General features: G+C 51.6%; 1 protein-coding gene across 1 annotated transcript; it reads right to left on the reverse strand.

The window, feature by feature from the left end:
• Positions 1-534: 534 nt before the first annotated feature.
• Positions 535-14,179, reverse strand: PRPH2 (peripherin 2). Its single transcript, XM_069488691.1, has 3 exons — positions 13,599-14,179; positions 3,502-3,748; positions 535-747 (listed from the first exon to the last, which is right to left on the reverse strand). The coding sequence occupies exons 1-3, from the start codon at positions 14,177-14,179 to the stop codon at positions 535-537; spliced, it is 1,041 nt and encodes a 346-aa protein (XP_069344792.1).
• Between the last annotated feature and the right edge of the window lie 1,217 nt (positions 14,180-15,396).

The raw sequence follows: 15,396 nt of genomic DNA on the forward strand, positions 1-15,396 counted from the left end.
TTGCCCCACCTTCAGGCATCAAGCAAACAAAATGGCCAACCTGTCCATCTTGGCATGAAAAATTATAAAAAGACAACATGGCCATTCATTTTTCAGACTCCTGGGCTTGTGCACCAAGTGACACTTTGGATATAGAATGAAGCAACTTGGAGCTCGTAACAGGCAGCCTCTAAGAGGGGAGCAGCCCTAGGATGTGGCCAGTAGCCGTAGGGAGGAACTGAATTCGTGTGCTGTGAGAATGCGGGTCCTGAGCTAGTCATCCACTGAGCGGCCCCTGAGTCACCAAGAGGGCACATCCCAGGGCAGTGGGGCTCGGGGGGGCGGTGCTCATTCATTCACATTTTGAGTCAGTCATTCAATAAATGTTTGCCAACTGCTTTAGGGACCCTAACTTTAAATTCCACCATCAAGAAGGGTCTGTAAGATGGTGCCCTCCTTGGGAGATTCGGGCTTTCAGAGTTGGACAAAGGGGGTATCCGCGTTTCTTGGAGTCCACTACTGCTCAGTGTTCGGGAGGGGAGGGGCCCGGGGCCCTCAGCCAGCCCCCGGGGCCTGGCCTGCGTCTGCGCCCTCGGCTTCCACCTGGTTGCCCTTGCCCAGCTTCTTTACGCTTTCCAGAAAGGCCTTCCAGGTCTCGGGCAAGCTCTTCTCCAGCAGCCAGCCCTCGCTCTCGCACTCGGGCTCCTCGGGGTTGGCCACGCCGTCCAGCGCCGTGTGCAGGTAGCGCAGCCCTGCCGTGATGCTCACCTGCAGAGGGAGGGAGGGTTAGAGAGATGTCGGAGAAGTAGCTGGGAGTTGGGCTCTCAGGAAACCTCAGGAGCCCCCGGCCTATTCCTCCCTCGAGCCCTTCAAAGGATGTGGGCTCTGCCGAGTCCGGTTGGTGACAGCCTGGCCCACCCCAACTTGGCCTCGTGCTCCAGACACCTGCCTTTCCTCCCGCCTCATCTCAGGCTCCTCTGCTCCTCCCATCCCAGCCACCCTGGGCTTCTTTGGGTTTGCCCACACCGCATACTTCTCCCCCTCTGGGTCTTCACCGTTTGCGATTCTCTGCCTCGGGCATCATCCCTCTCCGTGTTGGCCTGTTAATTCAGCTTCATCCCCTGGCGAGCTCCCTGCTGCTCATCCTCCGGCCTCCCCTAGGCCCCCATCCTGGGTGCATTATTCCCAGGTTCCGTCACCTCCATGCCCACCCCCCAGCCCCATTCCTGGCACGTTGCTTGGCACACACCGGGTGTTCAGTAACTCTGTTGGACGAAATTAAAAAGTCACCTCCTTTCCTGCAAACACTGTGACGTGTGGTTTCCCTGTACTTCTGTTATTGTGATGAGTGTGGTGATGAACAGATGCTGGTGACGGATAATTTGGATTTGTTCTCTGTCATGCATCATTGCAGACTCGGTGCCCAAATGCCTAGGTTCAACCTAGTGCCGGCACTTAACCTTGCTTTGTGCTTTGCGGAGTCTCAGAGGAAACGGTGCCTGCCTCCCATGGATGCTGGGACGCTTCAGGGTGCGTAGAGCACACGGTAGCTCGTGCACGGTGAGGACAAACAGAAGTGTCAGCTATAATTAGTTATTAGCTTGGTAGGTATTGTTTGCACTTTTCTAATAACATTCCATTAACGAGTTGTTCTACACAAATTCCTGGTTTGCTCTCATCTGTGTCTCCTCATACGAGTAGCAAACTGAGAGGAGGCAGCTGCTCCCTGAGGGCAGGGGCGGCCCGTGTCCATCTGACTCACCCACACCTCAGCACCAAGGACAGCATCAAAAGCATCTGTTAAATGAATGCTCTGGGGGCATTTTATAATTACAGTAGTAAATTATAATCGTAACTGATAGAGTTTTAGATTTTTGTTACTGTTATTGTCAACTGAAAGGTTCATAAGTATTTTTACAGCAGAAAAAGTCACCTCCTCCCGGAAGTCGTCTTGGTGTGAATGTATCCGCTGTGATTGCCTCCTGCTTTCCTGAGGGAGGCCCGCTGCACTGAGTCTTGCACTTGGTCCTCCCTTGGGTGCATAAGTCAGATGCCATCTCCTCACTGGACTGTGAAGCCCAGGAGGGCAGGGCTGAGGTCAGAATCCTATCGTTAGGCTCAGCCACCCTTGTGTCCATCACAGCTCTGCCCACTAAAGGCCTCGAGTAAGAGTCGGAGGCATTCAAACTCCTTGTTCCCAGTGTGGTCCTCTGCAGTCACTAGATTCCTGGACAGTTGTGTAAACTGAGGTGCAGCCAATGGAACCCCACCTTCCCTCTGACTTCTGCTATCCTTTCAGTCTTCATGGGTTTCCAGGGGATGCAACTGTTTAAACTTCTAGCTCTAAGCTTCTCTCCTCATTCTACCCGCTCATTCCCAGGACTCTGCCTCAAGGAGTCGGTGCCCAATAGTCATGAATATGCTGTGTTTGCTTTAAGAGTAAAAGGAGCCTTCCCGGGCAGTACCGTTTCGTGCGGTGAGTATGTATCAGCCACAGACGTGATAAACCGGGTGAATTTCCACAGCACAAGGAAAGCAACTAACTTAAAGGAACCCTTCAGAGAATCTTCTCTGATGGAAAATGCTTCCCCACCTAATGTTTCTGACTTTGTGCATTTGGATTTCGGAGTTCTGGATTTTCCGCTGTCAGAGTAGCTCAAAGCAGGCACCGGGAGTCACCCTCTCATTCAGCACCTAGGGCAGCGCCCGGCACACAGTAGGTGTTTAAGCAATACCTCTTCAATCAATGAATGAATTCCACACATTCCCTGAGGGCTTGCTTACATCGCAAGCCCTATAGCCACAGAGAGGAGTTAAGCATTACAAACGAGACAGATGAACCCGCAAATAGTTAGACTAACAGGTAAATGGTGACCAGCATCTCAAGGAGCACAAATCCAAATAGTTCCCATTTACTGAACACCCCCAAGGTACCTATTGTTGTATATGTTGCCTCCCAATAGTCTCCAAAGCTACGTGCTATTCCCCCGTATGACAGAGAGGTGAAATAACTTTCCAAGACCTCAGAATCAAAAAGTGGAGGCACAGGATGAACCTGCCTCCCAAACATGGCAAATGAAAGAAGCCAAACATGTAAGGGGTTACATATGGTAGGACCCACTTATCTGAAATGTCCAGAATCGATAAATCCACAGAGACGATGCAGATTAGGTAGCCAGGGGCCGGGGGCAGGGTGGGGAGAGTGAGTGCTTCACGAGTACGAACGAGGTTTGCTTTGGGGGTGATGGAAATGTTTAGCAACTAGATGGAGGTGGTCGCACCACCTTGCGAATGCACTAAATGCCACTGAATTATTCACCTTAGAAGGGTTAATTTTACGTTCTGTGTATTTCACCTTAATAAATTTTTTTTTAAGTCATGGGAAAGAAACAAAGAAAAGTGGAGGACTGGGGTCCGGCCCAGGCTGATCTGACCCACAGCCGACTAAAGGCTGGTTCCGAGGGGAGAAGCGAACTCTCCAGGCCGGCTCCACCCCTTCAACCCAGCTGGCCCAGGGCCTACCTCGAAGAGCCAAACAAGGAGCGTGACGACACCCATGGAGTTCATGAGGCTGCTGTAGTAGCTCAGCAGGGCAGCCCTGCAGCCGCGCACCCACAGGTTGAGCTCCTCCGTCTGGTGGTCGTAGCTGTAGTGTGCCGAGTTGTTGGTGATCTGGTACTGGATGCAGGGCCGCGGCGAGCTGGGGTTGCAGCAGCTGAAGGGGACGCCGTCCACCAGGTACCGCCCATCCACGTTGCTCTTGATGCGACTGGAGGAGAAACAGACAGCTGGAGACGGGCTTCTCACCAGGCACCAGTTCCTCCCATCCCCAGCCTTTGCAAACCTAGAATATTCATTCATTCTCTTGCTCGCTCAATAAATACTTGCTGTGCAACTACCATGCGCCGGCCGCTGTCCTAGGCACTGAAGATAGAGTAGTGAATGAATGCCCTGCCTTCCTGGAGCTTACGTCCTGGAGGGTTGAGGCAGAGAGTGATCCAAGAGGGAAGTCAATATGGAATATAGGAAGTCACCCAGCCACTCCGTGTGCTGCTGGGCCCCAGCCTGCAGCAATTTCTTGAGACCATGGCAGGCTGGTAGGAAGAGCAGCAGGACAGGCAGTGTCCATGGATGAGGTATTGGCTGCCGTGGGTGACCATCGGAGTAGCCCCCAGCTCCCTCACCAACTTCATCTCTCCCCTACGGGTCACTGGTGACCAAGGCCCCCTCCAGCCAGATGTTCCCAGGGGGTGGGAACTGAGGCTGAGGATGAAGACCTGAGGCAGGCACAGTCCTGGCCCTCAGGGAACTCCGCCCCAGGCAGCGGAAGGAGGGACTTGGCTGCAAGCTCAGCTCCACCCTCCAGGCTGACAGGGCTCCCAGTATTCACATGTGTTTGTTTAGAACACACCATATTTTCACACAAGTCCAGAATTCAAAAGGGATCTTTGCAAGTGAAAAGTCTCACCTTCCCTTCTGGCAGCAGGCTGGGCATGTTCTTCCTGACCCGAGTGTGGCTACCCAGGTGTCTATGTGTCAAAATTCATGGAGCCACACGCTTAAGATTTGTGCACTTGACTGTGTGCATGTCATCTTGAGTAAAGCAGTAGCACACAGAGAATGCACTGCATAATAGCAGACTTTACAACACAAGAATAGAAAGCATGCAATTGTTCACAGTAGAAATTAATTTCAATGCTGTTCATTGAAATGATAATCAGACTGAAAAAAAGATGTCCTCATGTTTAGCATCTAAATAAAATCTCTTTAATACAAAAAGTCTCCCACTCTTCATCTCTTGGCCTCCAGTCCCCACCACTGTGGCCAGCTCTACCTGTCCTTCCAGAGAGTCTTCAGGCTTGGACAGGCAAACACATTCTGCAAATTTTCAAATTTTATCTGTTTTTTTAAAATCCAAATGGTAAGGCCAGGTGCGGTGGCTCAGGCCTGTAATCCTAGCATGCTGGGAGGCCGAGGCGGGCGGATTGTTTGAGCTCAGGAGTTTGAGACCAGCCTGAGCAAGAGCGAGAACCCGTCTCTACTAAAAATAGAAAGAAATTATATGGACAGCTAAAAATATATATAGAAAAAATTAGCCGGGCATGATGGCGCATGCCTGTAGTCCCAGCTACTCGGGAGGCTGAAGCAGGAGGATTGCTTGAGCCCAGGAGTTTGAGGTTGCTGTGAGCTAGGCTGAGGCCATGGCACTCTAGCCTGGGCAACAGAGTGAGACTCTGTCTCCAAAAATAAATAAATAAATAAATAAATAAAATCCAAATGGTAACATTATATAGACACTGTCTCGAGCCTTTCTTTTTGCCCTTAGCTACAACTTAGAGGTCTTTTCACGGCTGTCAGTGGAGAGTGTCCTGGATTTTTTTTTTAACGCATGACATGGTGTTTCCATTGTGTGGATGGCCCCTTGGGTACGCGCCAGTTCCATACTGAGGGAAGTTTGGGTTTTTCCAAGTTTCCTGTTAGTACAAATGTGGGCATTGGTCACTTTGCATATTGTGAATATATCTAGAAGGTAAATAAAAGGGATTCCTGCATCGGAGGATGATCTGCCGGATCCCTGCCGTGTTTCTCCCCTGGGAGTCGCACAGTCACACCCCCACTGGTGTGCTCCGGAGAGCCTGTCCCCCACAGCCACACCCGCACACGCCAGACTTTTGATGCCTGCCAACCTGACAGATGAAAAGTAGCATCTTGGGGTTGTTTTAATTTTCGTTTTTCTTTCTCTGAGTGAAGCAGAGCATGTTTTGATATGTTTAGGAGCCATTTCCACTTGTGGTTCCTTTTCTATGAACTGTGTTGATTTCCGTCCATCATAATTAAGGCTTTAGGAAGGCCAGAGAACTGGCGGCCCTGGCTGGCACGGGAGGTGCAGCGAGTATCTAGTGGGCGAGGACCCAGGTTTGAGTCCCGGCCCAGCCACACACCGGCTCCATCCCTCTGGACGTGTTCCCGACCCCTCCCTGCCTCTGCTTCGTTACATGTGACATAGAGTCGACATGAGGCTTGTATGGAATGATACATGTAAAAATGCTTGACGAGTGCCTGCCTGGCACATAGTAGGTGTGCAGTAGGTGTGAGCTCATGGACCAAGGCCACCTCGCTGGCCGGGTGGCAGCGCAAGAGCTGAGTGCTCGGGAGCTGCCATCGGGTGGTGAAGACAGAGCCCACCACGTGCTGCCCGTCTCAGGGCAGCAGGCGCTGCTGAGGTGGCGGCACAGGCACTGCCAGCTGTGGCGAAGCAGCTGTCGGCTCCCTCAGGACCGTGTGGGACACTCTCGGCGGTAGGTCCAGCGCTGAGCTCTCTGGCCGCACCACACAGGCACCGTGAGACACTTGTGGCTGACGCCACCCACCACTCCCGTTCCCGCCAGAGCCACATGCATGGGGAGTGCGGAGACTGTCTTGCTCAGCTCTCCCCCCACAGCCCCCGGCTGGGCACCAGGCCCTTTGGGGCCCTGGGTCAGTGCCAGCTCAGGGTGTCCTAGGTGGGGCAGGAGGTGTTGGAGGGGCCTCAGCATGGGGCTCCCACTCCCCTCTTGAGAGACCCCCAGCCTTGGGCACAACTGAGCAGACCTCCCACCCCCAGACCAACCCCAGCCTCCCTCCTGAAGGCCGAGGGTCCCCAAACTCAAATGCCGTCTGTCCCTCTTCCTGACCTTTGGGCTGTCCCTGAGCCTTCTCCCCAGCACAATATTCCCTCCGAGCCATTCCCAGTGTCCCCATGGGGAGGTGTGGATTGTAGAGAGCACGCACGGAGTCCCAAACCCGTGAGCCGTGGGGCTCAGCCTCTCCGGCCCCGCGTGAGGTGGGAGCGATCCCCTCCGAGTCTCAGGGCTGTGGGCCGGGTGAAGGAGACCGCACGAGTAACACGTTAGACACAGGCTTGACACACAGTAGGCCCTCAGAAAATGTTGGCTCCTCCCCACTTGGAGCCATCTGGACAGGACCTGAAAGCCATCAGATTGTCCTACAGAGGAGAAAGTGGGGCCCAGTGCAGGGCGGGTCACACCCAAAGCCGTGCAGGAAGCCAAGGACCACCCACAGCAGTGCCCACTTGTCCTCTCAGAGTTTCCCTGACTCTCCTGTCCCTCCCCTGACTGTTGGCTTTTTTAGTTAAACTTCCTGGAAAAGGGTGGGTTCCTTCCCCTCATCTCTGTCCGGGAGCCCTTTCCTAGCCACAGTCACCCACCCTTCTGCGCCGCTCCCAGGCCTCCCTCCACATTGTAACGCGTCTCTGAGGTGAGGGCCAGGCCCTGGCGTGTGGGCTGAGGCCGACAGAGGCTCTGAGCTGCTGACCTTCCCTGTCCCACCTCCCTGACCCCCAGCAGACAAGTCACCCTGCTGGGCTGCACAGGACCTCAGACTGGGACCCTCTCAGAGCAGGATCCGGGTCAGCATGGCGGGGGGCAGGCCAAGCTTGGTGGAGGCTGGGACTTGCCTGGGCCCCCAGCCTGGGGCCCCTTGGGGTCTCACACCTCTGGAACCATCCGTCCCGCACCCCAACATCATCGTGTCTACTCAGTGCTTGCCCTCATTCCAAGCACAGATTAAGGCCCCCTCACCCTCTTAAGACAAAGCCAGGCAGAGGAGAGCGCCTTAGGTGGTGAGCCGGCTATTTATATCAGCCGTGTTTCCCAGACTGCAAATTTCTCTCTGCTCAGGGTGTCGCCAGGGCTTGTAAGGGTCTTGATTGAGACAAGGCCCACGTTCCCAGCCACCCTCCCACAGCAAAGCCACACAGACCCTGGGAAAATCATCAGGTCAGAGTTTTTCTGGAAAAGCCAACATAATTTAGTAGGCGAATCAATAAGCCAATAGGGAGAGCAGTATGGAAATGAGTGGGGGTGGGAGGAGGAGGCAGGAGTAGAGCTGGGAAGGAGTCAGCCCCACCCAGATCGCCCAGTGACACCCCCAAAAGCTGGCAGCTGCCTTGACCTCTCTGAGCCTCAGTGTTCTCATCTGGGAAATGACAATTTAAATACCTGACAAGGGTGTGGTGGAGATTAAATGGGATAATACACACAGAGCACCTGGTATATGGCAAGTGCTTAGTAGTTAAGATTTCTTTTGTGAGTAGTGCTGTGGTTTGAATATGTGTTGAATATGATAGATCCAGACACCACGTGTTAGAAATTTAATCCCCACTGCAACAGTGTTGAGAGGAGAGGCCTTTCATAGGTGGTGAGGTCATGAGGGCTCTGCCCTCAAGGGTGGGCTCGTCCGTTATCTCGGGAGTGGGCTCCTGATGGAAAGGATGGGTTCGGCCTCCTTCCCCAGCCCCCGCCCTCGCATGCTCTCTTGCCCTCTGTCCCCACCACGGCATGACACAGCAGGAAGGCCCTTGACAGACGCGGGCCCCTCAACCTTGGACTCCCCAGCCTCCAGTAAGAAGTAAATCTCCATTTTTTATAAGTTATCCAGTCTCAGCTGTTCTGTTAGAGCAGCTCAAAATGGACTAAGACAAGTAGCCACTGGATACAAGGTACTGTAGGTGGTGAGGGAGGGACATGAGGAGACACAGCCCTGTCCTCAGGGGGCCCCCGTCTGAGGGGATACATGGCCCTGTCCTTGGGGATCCCCAGTCTGAGGGGAGACGCGGCCCTGTCCTCGGGGAGCCCCAGTCTGAGGGGAGACGCGGCCCTGTCCTTGGGGAACCCCAGTCTGAGGGGAGACGCGGCCCTGTCCTCGGGGAGCCCCAGTCTGAGGGGAGACGTGGCCCTGTCCTCGGGGAGCCCCAGTCTGAGGGGAGACAAGGCCCTGTCCTCGGGGAGCCCCAGTCTGAGGGGAGACAAGGCCCTGTCCTCGGGGAGCCCTGGTCGGAGGGAGGAGACGGCCCACTAGCCAAGATCTGGCCTTCTTGAGACATCTACAGATTGTTCAGGAAGAGCAAGCAGGTGCCTGTAGCCTGTGGGTTCCTTGGAAAGAATGGCAAAGTGAGAGAGCTTGGCACCAGCCTATCCCTGAGACTGAGGACCCCAGGCTAGGCCTGCCTGGCTGGCAGTTCCTCAGACCTCTGAGCTCTCTCATGCTCTGCCTTTCACCTCAGGACACCACAGCTTTGCTCATCCTGAAAACAGGGGAGAACTTTAAAGGAATTGTTATAAACTGGCTGAAGACCTCATGTCCCTCGTAAAATGCAGTAAGATGCACAAAGCAGCACTATGCAAAGTGTTCTTGCCAAAGCTGAGCCTGCTCCAACCACACCTCAGCCCTGACCACTGGTTTACGGGGAAATACAGGGGACAGAAGAACAAGTTAGATGACACAACTGGCTGCAATTGCCCAACTCCAGAATGTGGGAAATTCTACAGGACAAACGGCCCAGTTTCTCCAACGCACACATAGCACGAAACAAGTGACTGCCGTATAGTACAAGAGATGTAGGATATCAAACAACCAAACGCAAAGCATGCACTTGGTTTGGATCCTCTTTTAAACAACCAACTATAAAAGATATTCTGAGACAATCAGAGAAAATTGAAGACAGACTGAGCAGTGTGCAGTGCCCAAGATTTCCAGCCCCTTCCGCAGGCCCCGTCCCTGGGGTGGCGCTTTCATTCTGCGCCATGCACAGCTTGCCGGACTAGGCTAGAGCAAGTTAGGTCCTCACCTTCCAGCATGTCCAGTCGAGCCCCGGAGAGGAGGGGCTGCGCCCCCCAGGGCCCCTGCAGGTGTGCCCCTCACACTTGGGGCCACCTAGGACAATGAAGATGGAGCTTGTGGCCCCAGGGACGGGGTCTGTGGAAGTGACGGGAAATCACAGGCACCGCACACTGCCCATGCCCAGCGTCGGCATCAGGTGGGGATCCTCGTGCGTTTTCTCCAGACCACCCACCCTCTGACCAGCTAATGGATCCGGGACCCCCTCCCCAGAGTCCTCGGGCTCAAGGAGGACAATGAGGCTCACCGCAGCCTTTCTGCTGGCTCGTCCAAATTGGGAAGGGAAAGGAGAAAGGAAAAAAGGAGCATTCCTTTTAAAAAGATCTTGGGAGATGATCAACTTGTTCCCTCTCCCTGCCCTCTTGCTGGGTCCCACCTCTTTGCTGTCAGAATCCCAGCCCTGGGGGTGCTGCCCAGAAAATCCAGACGAAAGTAAAGTCTCGGCAGGACGAGATGGCTCATGCCTAGCACTCTGGGAGGCCGAGGTGGGAGGATCGCTCGAGGTCAGGAGTTCGAGACCAGCCTGAGCAAGAGCGAGACCCCGTCTCTACTAAAAATAGAAAGACATTATCTAGACAACTAAAAATATACATAGAAAAAATTAGCCAGGCGTGGTGGCGCATGCCTGTAGTCCCAGCTACTCGGGAGGCTGAGGCAGAAGGATTGCTTCAGCCCAGGAGTTTGAGGTTGCTGTGAGCTAGGCTGACACCATAACACTCTAACCCAGGCAACAGAGCAAGATTCTTTCTCAAAAAAAAAAAAAAAAAAGAAAGAAAAAAGAAAGAAAGAAAGAAAGAAAGAAAAAAAGAAAGAAAATAAAGGTTCACCATGCCAGTGACTGTGAGCTCAAGGAAATAAATATACATTTTTTAGGGAGGGTTTTTGGAGCCGGCTTTGTCGTGTCAACTTATTTATCCTCCTAAATGCAGCAGTCAAGATGTGAAAAGAAAAAAATGTAGTGTCCCCTGGGGTGGGGGTAAGTGCCACTCCACACTCCCTCCTTCCTGTCTGCCTTCATCTTTCCCCAACTGATACGGGCTGTGCTCTGCGCTGGTATCAGGCACTGGCTTTCAAGCAAATTGATCTCCAAGAAGCTTTCTGGACATAACCCCAGAAGACCTGCTTCCCTGACCGGCATTGTTCACTGCTCATCAATTTACAAGGCAGCGGGAAGTGCCGATGTGACCCTCTCTTGGCAAAATGACCCCATCAGCCTGTACCCTGGCAAGTGCAGGCAACACCACTGCGCTGTGAGGTCACTAGAGCTTTTGAAAGGGAGAAAGGCATTTCAATTCTATCATTGTCCTTTTTTTTTTTTTTTGAGACAGAGTCTCACTCTGTTGCCCAGGCTAGAGTGAGTGCCGTGGCGTCAGCCTAGCTCACAGCAACCTCAAACTCCTGAGCTCAAGCGATCCTCCTGTCTCAGCCTCCCGAGTAGCTGGGACTACAGGCATGAGCCACCATGCCCGGCTAATTTTTTCTATATATATTTTTAGCTGTCCATATAATTTCTTTTCTATTTTTAGTAGAGATGGGGTCTCGCTCTTGCTCAGGCTGGTCTCGAACTCCTGAGCTCAAACGATCCGCCCACCTCGGCCTCCCAGAGTGCTAGGATTACAGGCGTGAGCCACCACGCCCGGCCTTTTTTTTTTTTTTTTTTTGAGACAGAGTCTCACTCTGTTGCCCGGGCTAGAGTGCCGGGGCGTTAGCCTAGCTCACAGCAACCTCAAACTCCTGGGCTCAAATGATCCTCCTGCCTCAGCCTCTCGAGTAGCTGGGACTGCAGGCATGCACCACCATGCCTGGCTAGTTTTTTCTATATATATTTTTAGTTGTCCGGCTAATTGCTTTCTATTTTTAGTAGAGACAGGGTCTCTCTCTTGCTCAGGCTGATCTTGAATTCCTGAGCTCAAACGATCCACCTGCCTCAGCCTCCCACAGTGCTAGGATTACAGGCACGAGCTGCCTCGCCCGGCCTATCATAGTCTTTTAAGACCAGCTTTGTGGAAAGTTAATGCCAACAGATACATTTTCTTCGTGGAAATTTAGCCTAAGGGACATAAGACACAAGCTAGAGAGAAGGGAAGGGCTCAAAGATTCCCATTCCAGTGTTATTTATGGTAGAGGTGAGCAAGAACAAACTAAACGCTCACCCAAGGGTGTACATTCATTCAGCGGGATACGATGCAATAATTAAACATGATTGTTTTGAACATTCTCCAAACGTTATACTCTCAGATTACAAAAGGGAATGCTAAATTGTATTTGGACTGTGGTTATACTAGGTTATTATATAAGGGTTAACAAGACTAGACTGAAATGTAGAAAGATTAAAGCCATTGATAAGTTGTGGGTGATAATCTGGTTTGAATTTCTCTTCTTGTTTTTGTTTCTGTTGATATTGTCACTGTATTTTTTTAATTTTTTTATTTTTAGAGATGGGGTCTCGCTATTTTGCCCAGGCTGGACTCAAACTCCTGGCCTCAAGCAATCCTCCTGCCTCGGCCTCCCAAGTATCTGGGACTACAGGTGTGCGCCACCATGCCCAGCTGGGAGTTTGGATTAAGCTAAATGTTTGCCTATAATCTTGGATCCACTGACCATTAGAAGTAGAGCGACCTGGATAATTTCTCTACTCTGGGACCAAAGGGGATTTGAAGTTACAGACAGATTTGTAAATGCCTCTCCAAAGGCTGACTCCATGCAGAACATAATCAAGGAAATAACAGAGGAAAAGATGAAAAGACCCTCTCATCAGTTTACAAAGGCTGGTTCTACCACTGGCCTCTCTCACCCCCCAAGAATTCTGCTTGTCCCTCTGGCTTTGCACCCTCCTGGGTGACTTATATAAATCATGCCACCTTGTGCTGTCCCTGCAGACCCATCATCTAGGAAGGGCAGAGCCAGTTACAATCCTCTCCCTGACTGGGGATTTGTAGCAGTAATCTCCATCCACAGAGGAGATAAAATCCAAGCAGTGACCTTCACTCTGACTTCCCTTCCGTCTGTGGGGTGGGTAAGACACTTGTCTAGGATTCATTAATGTTGTCTGGGCTTCAGGCGTGTCCTGCTCCTGGTGCCAACACCCTGAGTTCAAGTCCCCCTTAGACCTGCCAGCCTTACTCAGAGGAAAAATCACCTGGATGAACAAGTGAACCCTAACCTCAGCCAGGGCAGAGTAGAGTCAGACGGAAAGAAGAGGTGAGGGAGAACTGCCGGGTCGGGGCAGGCTGCCCTTTCCCTGGAAAATCACTCAAGACCCACTCTGTTGGGAAGAGCCGCCTTCTAGAATCAGCACACAAGCTGTTGTCTCTAACACAAAGATTGAGATTCTTACCAACACCTCCCTACAGCCCATGGTAGGATTTTATTTTTACATATGCCAAGAATACTTTAGAAATACTTTATCGTGTGGCACTGTCATGATTTCAGAAGTAAATATCTCTTGGCCTTTAATGAGCACCTGCTATATGCCAAGGCACAAGACAGAGCTAGGAGGTGAGGTTGGAAGACTACTATTTCTAGTGCCTTCATTTAGAAGACAGGCAAAGCGAAGGCCCAGGGTGGCAAGTCACTTGCCCAAGGTCGCAAGCCATTAACAACAGAGCCAGAACTACAGCCGAGGTCTCCTGACAGAGAGACTCCCTCTCTGTTCTTTCCCCCGTATCCAAGGACAAACAGACTCGAAAGGTTGGAAAACCTTGGAACTAACCAGGAAGTTCAAACTTCTGGGACAGAATGAATCTCCTTTGAGTGAATGAGACAGGTAGCCAAGTACCGTCTCAGCACATGTGATCTAAGAACAGCCCCATCCCTCTTGTATAAAGCAGACACCCATCCTGCCTGAGGCTTCTTCCCTAGGGACTCCTATCCAAGCAGCTCATCTACTGGGGCCTCAGTGTCCCCATATAGCTCTGACCCTGGGACTGGAGGCCACTCACTCTTTGACTTCTTTGGAGGAAAAGTCCAGGTAGCGGTTGCTGATCCATTGAATCTCAAACCAGTCCCGAAAGCCGTTGTTACCGCAGCATTTGAACTCGATCTGCAGCATGTCGATGGTCTTCTTCATGAAACACCTGCCGGGGGTGTCTGTGTCGCGGTAGTACTTCATTCCGTTCTTGAGCCCGTAGGCCAGGGTGCTCTCCAGCGAGCCCCGCATCAGGAAGCAGCAGAGGGCCACGAGGAAGAGGACAATGTTGAAGGAAACACAGATGGCCAGGTACGGCTTCAGCCAGGGCTTCCACTTGGCGTACTTGGCTGGGTCCAGGGAATCATAGCAGATCTTGCCAGCCAGAGAGTTGAAGACACAGGACAGCAATCCCATCCCTATCAAGGAGTTGGGCACAAAATGGCTCTCTGAGTTATTCATCACATCACTCCTCTTCCGGAGTTCAATCTTCAGGAACAGCCCGAGGCTGAAGATGATGATGCCAGCCAACACGGAGACCCAGTTCATGAGCCACAGCCCTTGGGCCAACTTGACCCGCTTCTTCTGGTCGAACTTGACTTTCAGCAGCGCCATGCTTGCCAAACGTCGTCCGGGCAGCCTCCCACAGCACAGCTCCCACTCTTAACCTTAATGAGCGCACAGGCTGACCACTCAGGGCCTTGGGAAGGGTGCAGACGGCCCAAGCTGCAGGGAGCTGCTCCGAGGGCTGCCCATGTCGAGCCCCCCTAGCCTGGGACCCCCATTAACTCAGTAGCAATGGTAGGGGCCTCGGAGTCGCAGCTTGTGCAGGGGCTGGTCCTGGGCGTTGTTTCTTGCAGCTCCCTTCCCAGCCAAGAAGGGACAGCCTGAAAGCTGCAGATTAAAAGTGGGATCCCAAGACATTCTGCTAATCTCTTTAGCCAGGTTCATCCCATTAGATAAAGCCATGCCATCTCAGAACATGGCGGAAAGCAGCCTCCACACACACATGGGACCAGACAGCTCCAGGTTCAGCTTGGAGAATCGGGAGCAGAAAGGGCAAGACTGGGCTTTGTCTGGAGGTCTAGTCAGATCCAGTCTCCCCAGAAGCTCATTTCCAGGCCAATCTCCTTCAAAATTCAAAACTTTCTGTGGGACAAAAGAAATTGTTATATAACTTGAAAACAGAAGTGACAGATTGTGAGAAAACATCTGCAACACGTAAAACAAGGCATTAATGTGCAAACATTTTTAGGCTCCCACAAATTCACAATCCAAAGATCAACAGTCAACTGGGAAAATAGATGAAGGACAGGAGCAGGCGATTCATAAAAAGGAAATTTAGAAAGTCCAACAATCTGGAAAAGATCGTCAACCTGAGTAGTACACAGGGAAATGCAAATTAAAACAACAAAAGACCAAACTTGATCCACCAGATCGAACATCTGTCAAAGTTCGGTCACCAAAGAGTAAACAAAGGTAGTGAAAATGGAGATGTACACTCTTGATGAGTCTGTATATTTTTAATCTTATTATTTTTAATTAGTGGACTATTTCTTAGAGCAGTTTTAGATTTATAAAAAAATTGAACAAAAACTACAGATTAATTCAAATTACTCCTTACAAAAAAAAAAAAAAGAAAACTACAGAGAGTTCCCATATACTCCTCCTCCGCCAGCCAGTTTCCACTAAAATTCATATCTTGCATTATTATGGTACATTTGTTACAATTAATGAACCAATATTGATGCATTATTATTAACTAAAGTGTACCACCTACGTTAGGGTCAGTCTTTGTGCTGTACAGTTCTATCACTTTTGCCAAATGCATA

The sequence above is a fragment of the Eulemur rufifrons genome, chromosome 15, assembly GCF_041146395.1.
Source record: "Eulemur rufifrons isolate Redbay chromosome 15, OSU_ERuf_1, whole genome shotgun sequence".
NCBI lineage: Eukaryota > Metazoa > Chordata > Mammalia > Primates > Lemuridae > Eulemur > Eulemur rufifrons.